This window comes from Benincasa hispida, chromosome 11 (genome assembly GCF_009727055.1).
Source record: "Benincasa hispida cultivar B227 chromosome 11, ASM972705v1, whole genome shotgun sequence".
Taxonomy (NCBI): domain Eukaryota; kingdom Viridiplantae; phylum Streptophyta; class Magnoliopsida; order Cucurbitales; family Cucurbitaceae; genus Benincasa; species Benincasa hispida.
In genome coordinates, this window is record NC_052359.1 from 4,440,157 (window position 1) to 4,457,913 (window position 17,757).

Below are 17,757 nucleotides of genomic sequence, written 5' to 3' on the forward strand. Positions count from 1 at the left end.
ACTGAGTGGGCACTACAATAAGTCCACCCAACTCAAAACGTGCCCAAATGCCCTCTTTCATAAAATTTATATTATGAAAATTTATATTTATGTATTGCCTAATCTCAAGGTTTCTGAAATTTTTAGCTTGTTATGTAGGTCTAGGAAATTTTAAGTTCATCAATATTTGTATTCGAGTGTCACATGTCTATCAACTTTTTTTACTTGATTCATCTCAAACCATATCGTTCTAGGAGATATTCTGCTTTGATACCATATATAATTTAAAAATCCTTATACGTGAAAATAAATTTTAATGACAAAAATCATATTTTTTTTATGGGAAAAAAAAACAAATCCTCTCATTGGTGGATCCATCTTGTGGGGACAACTATGTTGTGACCGAATTGACTCTCAAGAAAAACCACAAGACAAACATAGACAAGAAGAAACCCTAAAAGCCCACAAAAACCAGCATGAAATCCGACGTGGCAAGCCGTAATAGGCCGAAAGCACATGGAAGGAATGCCACGTGGCAAACAGGGTCAATGGGGGGCTGGAAGGAGTTGGAGGGGTTCATGTCCCTAATTTTAGGGTACAAAGTTACTATTAGGCCATGCTTCTCTGTTCAACTCTCCCATCTCCTTTTTCTCTTGCTCCCATTATTTCCCTCTCAAACTATCTTCCAAAAAGGTCAATAAATTTTGGAACTTTGGAAGAAATATCCAACCATTTAGAACCGTTTAGTAATTATTTTGCTTTTAATTTTTTAATTTTGAAAGTTAAGTTTATACACACTATTTTTCTACCTCCAAATTTCTCTCTTTGTTACTTACTATTTACTAATGGTTTAAAAAACCAAACCAAATTTTGAAAAAAAATAACTTTGAAAAACTTATTTTTTATTTTGGAATTTGACTAAGAATTCAATCATTCTACTTAACAAAAATGCAAATCATAGTAAGAAATGAGGACGAAATAATCTTAATTTTTAAAAATAAAAAATAAAAAATGAAATGGTTACTTAATGGGGTCTAATTATTGTTTTTTCTATCATATAATAAAATTATAACAAATATACAATCAATGCTACCAGCATTTGTAATGAGAGTAGAATTTATTATTAATGTTTGGCAAGTTCTTTGTTTATGCTTGGTTTTCATTAATAATTGAAGTCATTATTTTCTCAACTTATCATTTTAATCATTATCATATTATATTTATCGATTTTAAATGAATAATCATGTGATCCTCAATTATTTTACTTTAACGCATTTATAATTCATTTGAAAATAATATACCACTAAATATATGTTATTTTTGTTGATTTTATTTGTGATCGCGCTGAATTTATTAGTGGCTTTTTTTTTTACTCAATCACAAGAATAATTTTGTTGTTCATGATTTAGTTTACCATGTTCGAAGATTTCATTTTTCAACTATTTTGTTCAAAGACCACTTTTCATGGGTAAATTCTACTTGATTGGTTGTTTTACCAATTTTTAAAAGTTTTTTTCTTTTTTTAATTATTTGTCTCTATTGTTGTACTAAGAAAACAATCATCTTCTAAAGAAATATTAGAAAGATAAATCGAAATTTTAATAAATAAATGCGCAAGGCATATTATTATTTCAATCATTTAAGTGAAAGAACAAAAATGTGTGAATTGCAATTAAATGCGAAGAAATGTGTGGTGGGTATATTGGCTCACATTTACATTCTCATTTTATGTTTTTAAAAAAAAACTATTTCAATTCAACAAAAAACATGAAGTGGAAATTTCAACTATGACCTTTTGATCGATACACTACAATAAAATTGTGATTCCATGACATTTAAAAATTGTTAAAATTCGTGGGAGTTATTTTCTGTTATTGTATCCCTCGTAAAGGTATGAACATCGGTGATACTTTTTAAAAAATGTCATAATTGGACTTTTAATGATAATAAATGTCATAATTGGACTTTTAATGATAATAAATGTCATAACTGACTTTGAAGTTTACTATGATATGTTATCATTGTCATTAATTGACTTAAAATTAGCTTATTGCTATATATATATTTTAACCAATTGAACTATGTTTAGTTTGAATCATTTTAACTTGCTACAATTTTTGCTAGTATTATTTTGAAATTTCTATCCTTCGAAAGAACGATATTCTATTTTATGTTTTTAGATTCATTGAGTTCAACAAATATATGTTTAGCAGATAATCCAGATTCTGTTTCCGAAAACTGTTTTCGGGTTTTGTGATCTAAACGGTGCAAATTCTAAGAACAACATTCTCATATTTTCGTTGTATCTAGATTTTGAATTTAAAATTTTAAAATGCATAATTATATTAATAAAGATAAAAACATTTAGAAATACAATATTTCATTTATAAACTCAATTCATTTTTAAAAAAATATATTATGTATTATGTAATGTTTTAAAAATTATATAATATTACAAAATAATAATTACATAAATTTTATAATATAAAACATATTCATAAATGAATTAATAATAGTTTATTGTCAACTTAATATTAATGGTCAACTACAACTAGTTTTATAATTTATAAAAATTACTATATTAAATACATTTTAACAATTGTTTAAATTAAATCTCATTTTATGAATCTGCTACCATATATTATTTGAAAATAGTAAATACAACTTTGTTTTTATTAAATCTCTTGTTTTTAAATTTTTGTTTTCAAGTTCTCTACCAAACCGACCCTAAAGTTTTGTTTTGATATCTATTTTATTTTTAGTTTTTCATTTTCTAAAATTATACTTCTTTCCTCCCAAATTTTTGACAAGTTTTTTACCAGTTTAAAATACACATTTGAATCTTAAAAACAAGATTAAGTTTTTTAAAAACTACTTTAAAAAAAAAAAAAAAATCAGTATTTTAAGCATTTTTAATAAAAATTAAGAAAATTATAAGTCGTAGTAGTGTTTGTTTGAATATTTTTGAAAGTCTGTCAAAATAAACTTACCATTCAATTTCAAGAGGAGATTTTTTTTTTTTTTAATCAAGACTTAACCTATAATCGAGACTTAACCATCACTTTGGCACTAATTGATGCACCAAATCTAAGTTCCTTTATAATTATGATACAATTCAATAATTTCTCTATATAAATCAAGTGATTTTGATGTTTCATTTTCAAAAAAAGGAAAAAAAAAGAGATTTTTATCAAATAATAATTTAACCTAGGGTTTGGTTCAAGGGACGACTTCAAAATCTGAAGTGTATAAAAATTCTAAACTGAAACAATTTTAAATTTTAAATGGAGATATTAGAATTAAAATAAGATATTACATTTAGTTTGGTATTTGGGATGGGATTATTTGATAAAATAAGGATTTTTGCCTACAATTCACTAAGAATTGGAACTACGTGACAAGATATGTATACAAATTAACTATATGATCTAATATTTTGAATCCTTTTGTTTATTTAATTATTTTATGATATGTAGTTAGCTTTAATTTCAATATTATTTGAATAAAATTTAGAGCTAATTAATCAAATGTATTAGTTATTCGAGCTAAGAATAGTACATTGTCATTTTATAACATGACAATTTAAAAGTACTTGCAAAAGCTATATATGTATGTATGTAGGTATGTTCTTTCTTATTTCATACAATTATTGCTATCCATTTCAAGGGATATCCATATGTACTAGATCAATGTTTGACAATAGAAGTCTTAAGAGGATCATAGAAAATTCTTAATTATTGATGTCTTTATTAAGAGAAGTCTTAATATGTTGTTACTTATAGAGGAGATTTTTGAAGGTGAGGAGGAATCAAGCAAAGTTGAACTCTCTCTTTTCTCACCTTGACCATATATGAGAAAAAAAATATTCGAGGAGGCTAGTAAAATGTGACTACAAATTGTATACTTGGCCGTGAGTAAAAAAGAACATGATTTTATAATGGTGTAAGATTAGATTAAATAATAAATGTTCTTTTGAATAAGATTTGTTTTAGATTAAGTGTTTGAATTAAATTTATTATAAAATATGGTAGGAGATTCTTAGTTAAGTAGATCATGTGAGTATTTTAATTATATTTTTTTAGTACAATTGAAAGTATGAGGATTTAAATCACAGACTTCATGATTTCTAGCACATCGGATGCCAATTAACGTATGCTCGATTTGACTTAGTTATATTTTATTGATATAAATAGCTAGGTTTTATTAATCTTTGTATCCTATCAAGGAACTTTTATTGAATAAAATGCTAGCCATCTTTCCTTCGTTCTGCACTCTCCCAATTCTCTCTCCCCAATATTTCATGGGAATTTAATAAATATTACATAGTTATATATATATATATATATATATATCTAGGTTTAGATATGATCAAATCCACCTCGGATGTCTATCACATTTAATTATTTTTCGATATTATAGTTTTTCAAGCCTAAGACACTTGAGTTCATATTTATGTTTAATGTTATTAGGGTTGGGAAATAACTCCCATTTTTATCGTAGAAATAAGCAGAAAAGTATTAGAGAAATTAAAAGATAACAATAAAATTGGAAACACAAAAATTTACGTGGAAAACTTCCAACTCGGAGATAAACCATGACCTATTGGAAAGAAATTCATTATGTGAAAATGGTTACAATCACATAGAATAACTCTCTCCCGATCCCAATTACAAGAGCTCTCCCTCAAAGCTTTTGACTACTCACACCATTTTCCCACTTTCAAACTAGAGAATAGAATTTAACTAGAGCTAGCACACCCAAACTTAAAGTGTTTTTAACTAGGACGACTAAAAAACAAAGGCATGGAGCCCATGACTTTCCTAAATTTTTTTGATGTAGGACAAGCCCATGACCTTTTCAATTTTGGACAAGCTTATGACTTTCCTAAATCTTTTTTATATATGACAACTGCACTTCTAATATTTTTCCAAAAACCCAACATATTTCCCTTGGCAAGATATTTGAAGATTCCACCTTGGCAAGATAAATAGCAGGAATAAGTAGAAAAATAATAGATAAATTAAAAGAAAACAATAAAACTGGAAACATAAGAATTTATGTGGAAAACTCCCAACTCGGAGAAAAGCCACGGCTCACCAGAAAGAAATCCACTATTGAAAAATTTGTATAATCACATAGAACAATTCTCTCCTCAATCCCAATTACAAGAGCACTCTCTTAAAGCTTTTGACTACTCACACCCTTTTCCCACTCTCAAACTAGAGAATACATCAAGGAAATTTAAATAGAGTTAGTACACCCAAACTTAGAGTGTTTCTAACTACAATGACTCAAAAACAAAGGCATGGACTTCTTTTATAGGCTTGGAGTCCATGACTTTTCTAAATTTTTTTAATGTAAGATAAGCCCATGACTTTCCTAAATCTTTTTAATATAAGATAACTACACTTCTAATATTTTGCCAAAAATCCAAAATTCCACAAAATTCCTAAATCAAAATCAGATATAAGATAACTTTGTTAAAATATTTAATATAAGATAACTTTGTTAAAATATTTAAGTCCTAAATCAAAATCACACAAAATTCCAAAACCAAAATCTTCCCTTAACTATTAATGTACAACTTTGTTAAAATATTTAAGTAAAATTCCTTGTGTTTCTTTTATTCTCTTTATTCTTATTACCATATATCTTAATTGAAGTGTGCACTTTTATTTATTTTTTATATATATAAAATAAATGTCAAATTGTTAATAAAAGGGTATTGAAGAAGTGAGAGGAGAAAAAGAAAAGGAGAAAATAGATAAATAAGACGATATTACCTGTTTATGTTTGTATAATAGTAAGGGTATTTAATTTTTTTTTTTTTTTAATTTAAGGATATTTTTCAAACTTTTGAAAGTTGTGTATTTTTTACATAAAATATTAATAGTTTTCATCCAAAACTAATCGTAAGATTTTTTTTTTTAACTAATTTTGGAAGTTTATGAGTACTTTTGAAACTTTCGAAAGATCAAGGATAATTTTTATATTAAATACAAAGTTTAAGATATTTGGTATAATTTAGCTTTCTTTCTCAAATAATATTAATTTTTACTTATTAAATTTTCTATAAATTTTAAAGTATTATTAAATTTACCATAACGTACCAATTTGCTTAGCTTTTGGATTGATGCATTATTTAACAAACGAAATTGCAAAGTTGGTACTTTTTTTTTTAATCAAATCCAAATGAACGTATATATATATATAAGTAGATAGTTTGTGAACCAAGGGAACCTAAAATGAGGAGGAAAAAAACCAAACAAAACAAAGAATAAATATACTATTTTGACAAAAACCTCAAACCTAAGCCAAATATTTAACTTACCTAATTCGATTCAATTAACAAAAGCCCAAAAATATCAATTCCATTTCATCTAAATGAAAACGAACAAACTAAATTGACCGACAAAACACCACTATAACTACACATTCGGGGAACCAACCAACCAACCAAACAATTGAACGTCAATAATTACATTAAAAAAAAAAACAAATAAATAAAGCTCAAGCTAGGTGTTTATTGGTTTTTTTTTATATATATAAATTCAACAATTTTGAGATATTTAGATGCACCTATGAATCTCTCTAATAATTTTTTTTTTAAGAAAAACACATGGGATTTAAATATTTGAACTTCTTATCTCCTAAACTAAGCTATATGTCTAAAATGTAAATTATCTATGGAATAATGCAACTTTTCATTTGCACTCATGAGAAATCTTTTCATTTATGTGATTGCTATTGAAGTATACCCTTTCTTCATTTCACATGGAATAATTCTATAACTTCACGAATTTAGGATAGGGATATGAGTGAACTGAATCTACATCCGAATTAGACGGTTCTTGAGGATATAAAAATATAGTTAAGAAATGATTAAAAGAATTGAAAGTCACTACCACATCAATAAGGTGCACCTTCCTTTTTGGTGGCCTAATCAGATTAACTTTTCGTGCTTAATTTAGAACAATTCTATGTTGGGTGACCTCTTAGAAATTTTCCTAGGAAGTATGTGGGTGAGAACAAAGCATGTGAAAGGACCCATATTGGGTGACCTTTTTCGATGGATCAATCATAGAAACTTTTCATAGTTAAGCTTGTTTAGCTTAGAACAATTCTATGTTTGGTGACCTCTAGGAGTTTTCCTAGAAAGCATGTGAGTGATAAAACATGTTGAAAGGACCTGTGTTGGTTTGTGGGGATAGTCTTCACTCTTGGAAGTGATTTAAGATAAGTAAGGATGGCATGGCAAGGTCGAAGCGAATGTAAGGGAATGCCAAAAAAATTAGGTGTCCAATCTAAATTCCAAATCCTGATCTGAATCCTAGGCTTAGGGCATTACAACTTCCCTCGTAAATTTCATCAACTTCCATGCATTGGTTAAGTAACTATAAACATAGCTCTCTTCTCTCTCTCTTTTGGGACTCCCATTTATTAAAAGAAAAAGTTAGATATTGAGGAGACAAAGAAGAGCCCACCATATATATAAGAGTTGGCTTTGAAGGTTCATAGCCCGAACAACTCCATGTTCTCTTTAACAAACATTTTTCCATCCTCATTTAATGCTCTCTCTTTTTCTTTCCCCTTCTATTACATATACTTCCTATAACCCTAATTCCAACTCCCATAATTCCGAACAAAACCCTCCTCTCTCTCTCTCCCTCTCTCTCTCTCTCTCTCTCTCTCTCTCTCTCTCTCTCTCTCCTCTCTTTTCCTTTCCCATAGCCATGCCTTATTTGTTTCTCATTCTCTTAATCTTCTCGTCTACTTTGCATGCATGTGAAGCTCGTTGTCTTCGATTCTTTGAGAGTTCGAGTTTTGTTTCGAGGATTGAACCGCATTCGATCTCTCAAGGGATTTGGGCAGATCAACCAGAGAGAAGTTTTGAAGAAAGCAATAGTGACAAGCTTTCTTATAAAGAGATTATTGTTGGGATTGAAATGTTAAAGGTATATTACATATATTTCATGTCTACCATCTTGTGCTTACTGAAGATAAGCTTGTAATTTAGCTTTTAATTACTAGCTAGCCATATGGGGGGAGAGTTTTTGGATACGTAGACATTTTCATTAACATATTTATATGTTGGAAAAAAACTCAACATCAAAATATATGAGGTGTTAAAATATATTTCCCCCCAAAATAATCTATAAACACGTCAACAAAAAATAATATATATAAAAATAAAATATAATTGTATAATGATATAAAAAAAAACTTATCTTATTTAAAATTTTCAATCATTTCCATGGTTTTTGGACGATATATTTATCGATATGAATATATTTTTTTCTAGAAGAAATCAACGTAATATCATTTTATCGTTATTTCCATTTACATTTATATAAACTTGAAATCTTATAATGTCCATCAACATCAACATCTAATTTTTTGGGTCTAAAGACGAATCATGAATATAGACATTTAATTTCTTGGGTCAAGACAATTTCATTAATATAGACAGAGGCATATGCATGATATATTATGATAAATGAGTGAAAAAAATGGATTTTGGAAATATAGTGAGTGACATTAATGAATATTTGGTATTTTAGCAGGGAATGAAGAAGCATGGAAGCAGATTGGTAATGGAGTTTCCAATGAAAGAAAAAGTGTTGAATTCTAAGGAAAATGAGGTTGGAGAAGACATGGTAGTGATGGATTATGCACAACCCCACAGAAAGCCTCCTATTCACAATGAAAAACCCTAGATATATATAACAATGTAATGTTTCTTAAATTCCCATGAAATATTTTAATATGTTCCAAAAGTTAAAGTCCTTTTTTTTTCTTCTTATTTATATTGGAATAAAGAAAAATAGAGTATAGAAAGGGAAATTTTAGCCGATAGAAAAAAATGTTAAACTATTTACAAAAATAGCAAAAAAAAATATCAATAGACACTGATAAAACTATCAGCATCTCTCAAAGAATATTAAAATTTTGCTATTTTATGTAAGTAATTTCCCTTATTTTTCTATTTTTCAAAATCCTCCTAAAAAATTATGTGAGGATTTCTCTTTGGCAAAAAGGGAAAAAAAAAATGCAAACGGCTTTGTATTGTATCCAATTAGGGTTTACTATTTATAAAATTTGAGTGAAAAAAAAAATGAGTTGTACGAGTTGACATAAATAGTGAAGTTCCAAAGATGTGGGATCTTGTGTATACTATACAACTTTCCTTTTTATTTTCTTTTATATGAGTTTATTAAGATTTGAACTTTTGACCTTTTAATCGAGAATATATATATTTTCATGAAATAAATTATATTCTTTTTTAAGTTCAGGATTTTAACCTCCTATTTTATTATTATTATTATTTTTTGGTGAAAATAATATATATTAACCAGCTTAACAATATATTGGTTGTCTACAAACTAGTTTGCACTTGTTTACATAGGTTTACATTTTGTATAAGAAGTTTAGGGTTTTCTATAGATGTGAATTTAATGTGCAATGAAATTAGTTTGAAATATTCATATAACTTGGTATAGAAGTTGTGCATATTCTTATTGATCAGCTAATTTAGATTGGACTTAAACGATTTAATAAATCGTGTTGTGTGAATCGTTAGCTAATGAACAAGTTTAGAGTAAAAATTAATTGATATCCTAAATATAATGAATAAATCAACAATTTTTTCAATTAAAAATCTTAAACACTTATAAATAAATCAATTTAGACTCTTTATTACGTATTTAAGGCTTCTACAAATAACATACTAATGTGATATAATATTATGGGTTTGTATCGGCATTTCACTAATATGAATGGTTTTCATCTTCTCATTTTTCTTTTTTCTTTTTTCTTTTTTCTTTTAAGATTATTTTGGGAACAATTATAACATATCTTTTTAGCTACTTTAGTTGGATTTTGAGTGAAGAATACTTTTATTAGTGATTTTAAGTTGGATTTAAATGAAAAGTAAAAATAGTTATGAATAACCAATGGGGTATAAATTAATTAAAGATTAGGGTTAAAATTAGTATAATTATTAATTCAAGGTTTTAATCAATATAACTTCAAAAGTTTAGGGTATTCTTGATAAATTATTCAAAGTTGCCATAATATATGTAGCCTACCTCATGATAACCATTCAATGTGAATTCTTTTTTTTATTTTTTTTTATTTTTTGTCTCTTAATAACAACTATATACAAATTATCCAAATACTTTAACAGTTGTGCATCTTGAACTATCAGCTACATTGTGGTGACTTTCTTTCATAATTTCTCGCATTCTTAGATGATTTGATAAATGCATGGTTTATAATATTGCACAATATAAATAAATAGGCTAAGTACTTCACTAATAGACCATTTGGTTCATGAAAATAAGAGGTGTGAATGAGAAATGATATTTTATCACCATGTTTGATACAAGTTTTTAAAATTAGTAATGAGAATATCTTATTCGAAGGCATTTCATATTTTCATCCATAGAGGTTTTTCATAACTACCCAAATAGATGAGTTTTCTCCATTTTCAATGGTTTTTCTCCCTCTTACTTTTTATCTTTTCATTTTATTTGTTTTTCTTCTTTGTTGATATTAGCTAATTTATTTTATTTTTATAAATATGTTTAAATTAAACTTATAATTGACATATAGAATTAATTTTATTAATAATAATGCTAATATAATAATTTATTCTATTATTATGAATTAATATGAAAAACCATAATCTTTTAAAAAAAAAATATGAATAATCATAATTATATTTGTTTAAATCCCTTTTTATTGGTAATATATAATAACATCATAAATTATTTATAAAATTATTAGTTAATTTTTTAAAAAAATAATTAATTAACTAATAATAAAATAAGTTAATTTTTTTCAATTAAAAAATCTTGTACACTTATACTTCTATTTTAATCTATAATCATAATTATTTTTAAAAAATTAAAAACATTGTTTGATGATTTAAAATCAATTAGTTTATATCAACTTCTTTTGTATATATATAAGACTTATAATTGACATTAAACAATTAGTTAATTAACTATTCAATTAACAAAACTAAAAAAAAATAGATATTTAAATTAATTGCCAATTTTTTTTTATAAAAATTGATCATATAAATGTGCAATAAGAAATTAATTGATAATAAATATATTAAACTGGGGATGAATGGGTAAATATAGTTAAATTTTAATGGCTTAAAATTGATTTAATAACTTAATGTAATAAAATAAATTAATATTAGATTTTATTAATTTTATACTTTATAATGGCATAAAAAAGTATAACATATTCTCAAACACTCTATTCCCATTCCCATACACCGTGGCGAACCTAGGAATTCTATGTAGGGGCACTATATATACAAATCTAACAAAAAAAAACTATAAATGAATGTAAAAAAAATGTTCACAACTTCATAAATTAACTAACTTAATACATAATAATTGTCATCTACGAGTTTTCATGTTTTGAAATCGATCCATGATAACTTTAGTATCTAACTTATCAAATATATCCTTTTCAATATAAGTTAGAAGACGATCATTCATCCCTTGACCTCCAATTCTATTATGCAATCAAGTCTTCACAATATGCATAGTAGAAAAAGTTCTCTCTACAATAGTTGTGGCAACAAGTAAAATCCACGTCAAGGTAAGTAATTGATAAACTAATGGATAGATTTTGTCTTTATTCATCATGATCATCTTTACTGCAAGATCACATATATGTTTTTTAGCTCAACAAACTTAATATTTGAATGTCTATCAATAATATAATTTTGAAGTTGATCCTCAAGTATAGAGAGTTCAATAGTTGAAAAGTCTTTTGGGTAAAATTGAGCAAGTTAACGAAGTTTTTTTACTATCAAAAGAAACAAATGAATTACCTGGATTTAGACATGTATGATTTTCCAGCTCTTGAAATTGCATATCAATGATGACATAGAAAACTTCAACACAATGATGATGTAATTTGTAATTGGTTAAGAATTTTGTCTTTTCGTCCTAGAATTAGAAATAGGTCATCCATTTTAAGGACTTCAATATCATGATTATGATAGAAATTAGAAACCATACTCAACAACGAATCCCAACAAGATTCTCTTGTTTTTTGTAGTATTTCTTTACAAAATTTGACTAAATTCATTGCATCCACAATATCTTAGACCAAGATCTGCAGGTAGATCTTCTAGATTTATTTTTGTATAAGATTAATCAGAATCCAAAAACATTTTTGTTCTTTGAAGATGATACCTCTACAGTCTCTATTGTTATTTTTCTTTTATAATATCTCTCCATATTAATTTTGAATTAACTCTACAAAAGTATTAATAATAAGAATGTTACATTCTATTATATAGAATTAAAAGCATTAAAACATAAAGTCTAAGAATATTTTAAAACTTACTTGTTGAGCTCGTATATCCAAACGAGTAATAACAAATAATCATTTAGCTTGAACTTTGAAATTAATTTTAAAAACCTATATGAGTAATGTTAATGTAAAAATAACATGAAACAAACAAAAATATATATAGCGTAATGTGAATATAAAAATTATGTAAAAAAATGAACGAAACCTTTTTAATAGAATGTTCTTGAGAATTGATATTGAAAAGTGAATTTTGAAAAGAAGAAAACAATTTATAAACTGACTAGTTCTGTTGCTGATAAAAAAATTATTGTTTGACTATTTATTTATTAAAAAAAAAAAGACATTATATTTTACAAGGCGCTTTGTCTCACCAACTTTTCTTTTATTAGGATTTAAATGAGTTGGGCTTTAAAAACACATTAGAGATGAAAACTATGGGAAAGAAGTCATTTAAAATTCAAAATAAAATGATAGTAAGTTGGATTCAAACCCTTATACTTCACCAAATTGATAGCACTTTACACCAACAAGCTAGCATCAATATTATTATTTAGGTTGAACTTTTATATATATATATATATATACACACACATCATTTTATAATTTATATTAAAACTACAAAACACTAATAAAATTGGGGAGGGGGGACATGTGCCCCCTAACCCCTACGTGACTCCATCCATACACATACATAACTAAACACAGTCATTTTTTATTCCCATATATCTTATTTTTCGATATTTTTTATTTTCATGCATCTACAAAATCTTAATCCAAATGGCTCCTAAAGGATGAATTGACTATATGCAAGTTTGAGTGGCCTATTTGACCTAGTTTTGGATTTTTGACGATCTTTTGTTGGATGAGGAATCTAGATAATAATAGGATAGAGTGAATGAGTTTTGAATATATAATTTATCCCAAATTCAGATATATGAAGTTACATTATTTGTAGTTTCTATACTTTCAACACAATTAGACCAAATTTGAACCTATGTTTTAAAGGTTTCATGACTAAAGTCCTAGTGGATGATATATAAGTGATAAAAACCAAACATGACAAGTAATTTTAATGAATAAAGGGAGATTAACTCCATGCTGCAATTTTGTTTTAATGATGTGGGGTCAAAAAAATTACATTTGGTTGCGTGAATTTGCCCAAGTTTTAAGCATTATTTTGGTTATAAAGAACAAAGATAGGGCTAGGACTCGTGTTTTTTCTTTAGAGTACACGAATTGACAACATCCATTTGAATATGACTTCTTTTAGAGTACCACTACAAATAATAACCTCAATTCGAACATTAATTCTATAATATACTTCACATTAGAATGAGAAATGAATGATAAGTGTCACGAAATTGACAAACAGAGAATACAAAAAACGTAAAATATAGAAGATCGACACACAGATTTACGTAGTTTACTAATAGTGTATTAACTATGACCACGGAAAGAAGAAGAATTTTATTAGAGTGAATGTTAGAGAATGCAAAATGAACAGTTTCTCTAAAATTAGAGAGTTTATATAATGCACTTTTTTAAATCTTAGGGTTATAATTGTAAATAACCATAAATAATTAAATATGCCAAATAAGAATTCAGTGAGACCCATACTTGATCGTTCGAAGCGCTAGGTAGCAACCCTAATTTTACAATTTTAGTCATAATAATAATAATAATAATAATAATAATAATAATAATGGATATGGGCAAGTTGATGAGAGAACAAATACAACTATATTTTGATGGCATAATATTAATGGGGTGTTTTTGTTCATTTCTAGAATATTTTTTTAGTGTTTATAGTAATAAATGATTTTGTAATAGAAAGAAGGAACATTTAAATGGATGTATGACAAGGATGTGCAAATTGTGGTTGTTGGTCATTTGGTCTGTTTTATGTATAAATGAAAAGAGAAGTAGTTGGCTGTCAGTTTTTTTTTTTTTTTATTTCAATATGTATTTTCCATTATATTTTTCCTCTCACTTGTTAATATATATTTAAATATATTTTTTTGTTTCTTTGAAGGAGTTTCAAATTTTCAAATTTTCTGCTTCCATTGAACTTTTGAAACAAAAACTTGAATTTTTGTTGTAATTGTTTCTTGTATTCATTGAACGAATATTAAATATAATGGGTTATTGTTAAGTTCTTTGATGAACTAAAATTTTTGTTAAATAATTGTCATAAAATTAAGGGACAATAAGTTCAAAGTATTAGCAGATGACATTATGTAAAAAAGTTTACAAATATGATAAAGTTTAGATAGTCTATCAGTGATAGACCATATCGCTGGTAAGAGTCTATCAACGATAGATTTTGCTATATTTACAATTTCTTTTAAATGTTGTTATACGCTACTTGGTTATCTTCCCTAAAAATGTCACCCATTTTAATTACCCTAAAATTTAACGATAAAAACTAAACTAGTTTTATACCAAAATTAAAGTCTGAGACATGACATTTGCAAGAACTGAAGTGGAATATTTTAAAATTTTGAAGACTAAAATAAATTAAGTGCTAAATTATATAAAATAATTCTGAATTTTGTACTTTGTGTCAAAAGTATCTAACTTTTAAGGAGACATTTGGGGCAAGGAGTTGATTACTATAGTTCTAGATTATTATAGTTAGGTTATAATAATTTGTATTTGGGTGTAGATTATTTTAATTTGGATTATTATAGTATATGTTTGAGGTGTAAATTATTTTAGTTTGAAAAGAAAATAATAAACATTATAGAAAAGAAAAAAATGATGAATATAAAATATTAAAAACTGTAGCAAATAGTTAATACTGTAGCAAATTAGAGTTTTGAAATAGTATTGACTATTGCTAATTAAGGGTTTCAAAATAATATTTACTATAGCAAGAGGTGGTTATTATAGTATTAGGATAGTCTTTGCCACAAACGTCCCCTAAAAGTTTTAACCCTTAAACTTATATTAAAAAAATAAAAAATAAAAAAGACTCTCTTCTTCTATATTTTTATAGAAAGAGAATTAGTATATGATCTATTCGAAGTAGCCACTGATATGAGAATGATACAATTTTTTTCGTATCGAGGGAGTCGCGGCTAATCTACCTCATGGATGGATAGATAAATGTTTGGATTTCTGCGATTATTTTTTTACCGTGATTGTTGAATATCGAAAACTTATTACACAAAATCCTATTTTTTTAGAACGAGTTGAGGGAGTGAACATTATTTTTGGAGAAGAGGTCACAAATTGGGGATTATCAGGACCAATGCTGCGAGCTTCCAGAATACTTCTGTATAGCGCCCTAGTTTGTTAGTACAAGTAGCTAAGAGGGTTGGAAAGTACGACTTGCATCAAACTTGTGAAGGAATACTTGCAGCGCACCTGCTGAACAAGGCTCCTTGAAAGTCTTTTGGGGATTACCAGTTCCAAAGGGCCCCACTACTGTACTTCTAGGGGAAGATCTAACATAGCAGAAGGCCATGGCTTTTGTGAGTGTTTTGCATAATACAGTCGGTTTGTCAGCATAAATGAGGCACACAAGAGACACGAGCGCGATTTGAGTCTCTCTTTTTTTTTCGCTTTGAAAGTATCGACCGATACGATCGCGAAAGAGATGGTCTGAATCAATTTTTTGAAGCAATTCAGAATCAGAAAGAAATGAAATTGTTTGAAATATCGGAAAGATCCATTTCAACATTTATATGAATAAATTAGTCTAATTCTAATTAGTAAGAGCTCAACGGGACCTACCCCCTCTTTTTTTCTGATTCGAGGGGGATCCTGTTGAGTTCTTACGCTTTCATGTCTACAACTCAGTTCATCCGATTATTAGAGAGATAAACCTAAGCCAGAATATGAACCATAAAAGAAAAGACCGACTAAACCGATCATAGAAATACCAGTTATAGTACCTATTATCCAAAGTTTTAAAGTACTCTTACCGTTAGTTCTAGATGGAAATCATTTGTGTTTTGTTGCAAAATAACTTTAAACTTTCAAAAGTTTTAAAATTACCCTTAAACTTAAAAAAAAAAAACCCTTACTATTAGTTTATGGGTGCCGTTAATACTTGTTTAAAAAATATCATTAAACTTTTAAAAGTTGCATTAATACTCTTAGCTCTATATAAAATTAAAAAAAATGTTTAAAAATGTTTCACCATTAATAAAGTAATCAATATGTTAGGAGTTTTTCTAGAGTTTGAAAAGAATCAATTTTAAAACAAATAAAAATGATATCATCTTTTTTCATATATATTCTCTCATTTTTCTCATATTTATCCAATTCTTACACTAATTTTCTCACATCAAAACATAAACCAAAATTTAAGTTAAAACATGAAATCCCACAAAATGTCACAAAATTCCAAAATCAATATTTTTCAACTTACTAAAACGATAAATAGCCAAATACAAAAATGATATATTTAGCTATTAATGCACCCTCAACTATTAACATACCACCTTTTTAAAAAAATTTAAGTCCTAAGGTTCCTTTGGTGCTTCCATTATTTTCTTTTGTGTATATATATATACACACACACATATATTTATATATGTATGTATGTATCTTAATTTAAGCAAGATTTTTTTTAACGACAAACAAAAATCAAATAATTAACAAGAAGAGAGTAAGAATGAAAAAATAGAGAAAATAGAATAATATCCTCATAGATTGAAGTAGAGGACAAAGAGGAAATAGAATATGAAAGTGATAGAATGTGGATAAATGATAAGAGCATTTTTAACTTTTCTTTTTTAAGATAAAAGATAGTTTTGTAACTTTTGAAAAGTTTAGAAATATTTTTGCTCGAAGTATTATGAGTTTCTATTCATATATTAATAATATGGGTATTTTTTTCAATAAAGTATTAATGATTTATGTTTATATATCAACAATAAGAGTATGTTTAATCAAATTTCTAGTACTACTAACTCCATTCATTACTTGCCACAAAAATAACATTTAAAAATTATTTAGGATCCACAAAATAAATGAATAATAATTTAATAAATCATTTAGTGATGTGTCAAATAATGAATAAGAGTAGTAGGAAAGTACTAAAAACTTTTCCTAAAATCAAAGACAGATATTTATTAATTATCCCACATATATAAATACACAGACATTAATTACTACATACATTTAAAATTTAAATATTTAATATTTATAGTCATGAAGTATTATGTGCAATCTAAACTGATACTAAACCGAAATCAAACTCAAATCATAAAGACTCAATGAGCTCACTAATTTTTATTACTTAATTTGTAATCCCAACTAAGAAATAAAATTTTTTCCATAATAAATATTAGCAAACTCAATTCCCAAATCTTAAAATCAAACAACTCGGATTATTCAGAAACATATAGAAACCAATCCTCAAGAAAAAGTTTCAACGTTCACTTTCCACACAGTTTCAATAAGAGTCGCATTTTGCTAATC

At 26.7% G+C, this 17,757-nt stretch overlaps 1 protein-coding gene across 2 annotated transcripts; it reads left to right on the top strand.

Annotated features, from left to right (window-relative positions):
- The first annotated feature begins 7,650 nt into the window (after positions 1 to 7,650).
- LOC120091906 lies at positions 7,651 to 9,207 on the top strand. Of its 2 annotated transcripts, none has more exons than XM_039050068.1 (2): positions 7,651 to 7,934; positions 8,541 to 9,207. In XM_039050068.1, exons 1-2 carry the CDS (start codon positions 7,713 to 7,715, stop codon positions 8,694 to 8,696), a joined length of 378 nt encoding a protein of 125 aa, XP_038905996.1. In that variant the 5' UTR covers positions 7,651 to 7,712; the 3' UTR covers positions 8,697 to 9,207. The 2 variants fall into 2 exon arrangements, with proteins under 2 accessions (XP_038905996.1, XP_038905997.1); XM_039050069.1 differs by having other exon boundaries at positions 8,544 to 9,207.
- Positions 9,208 to 17,757: the final 8,550 nt, after the last annotated feature.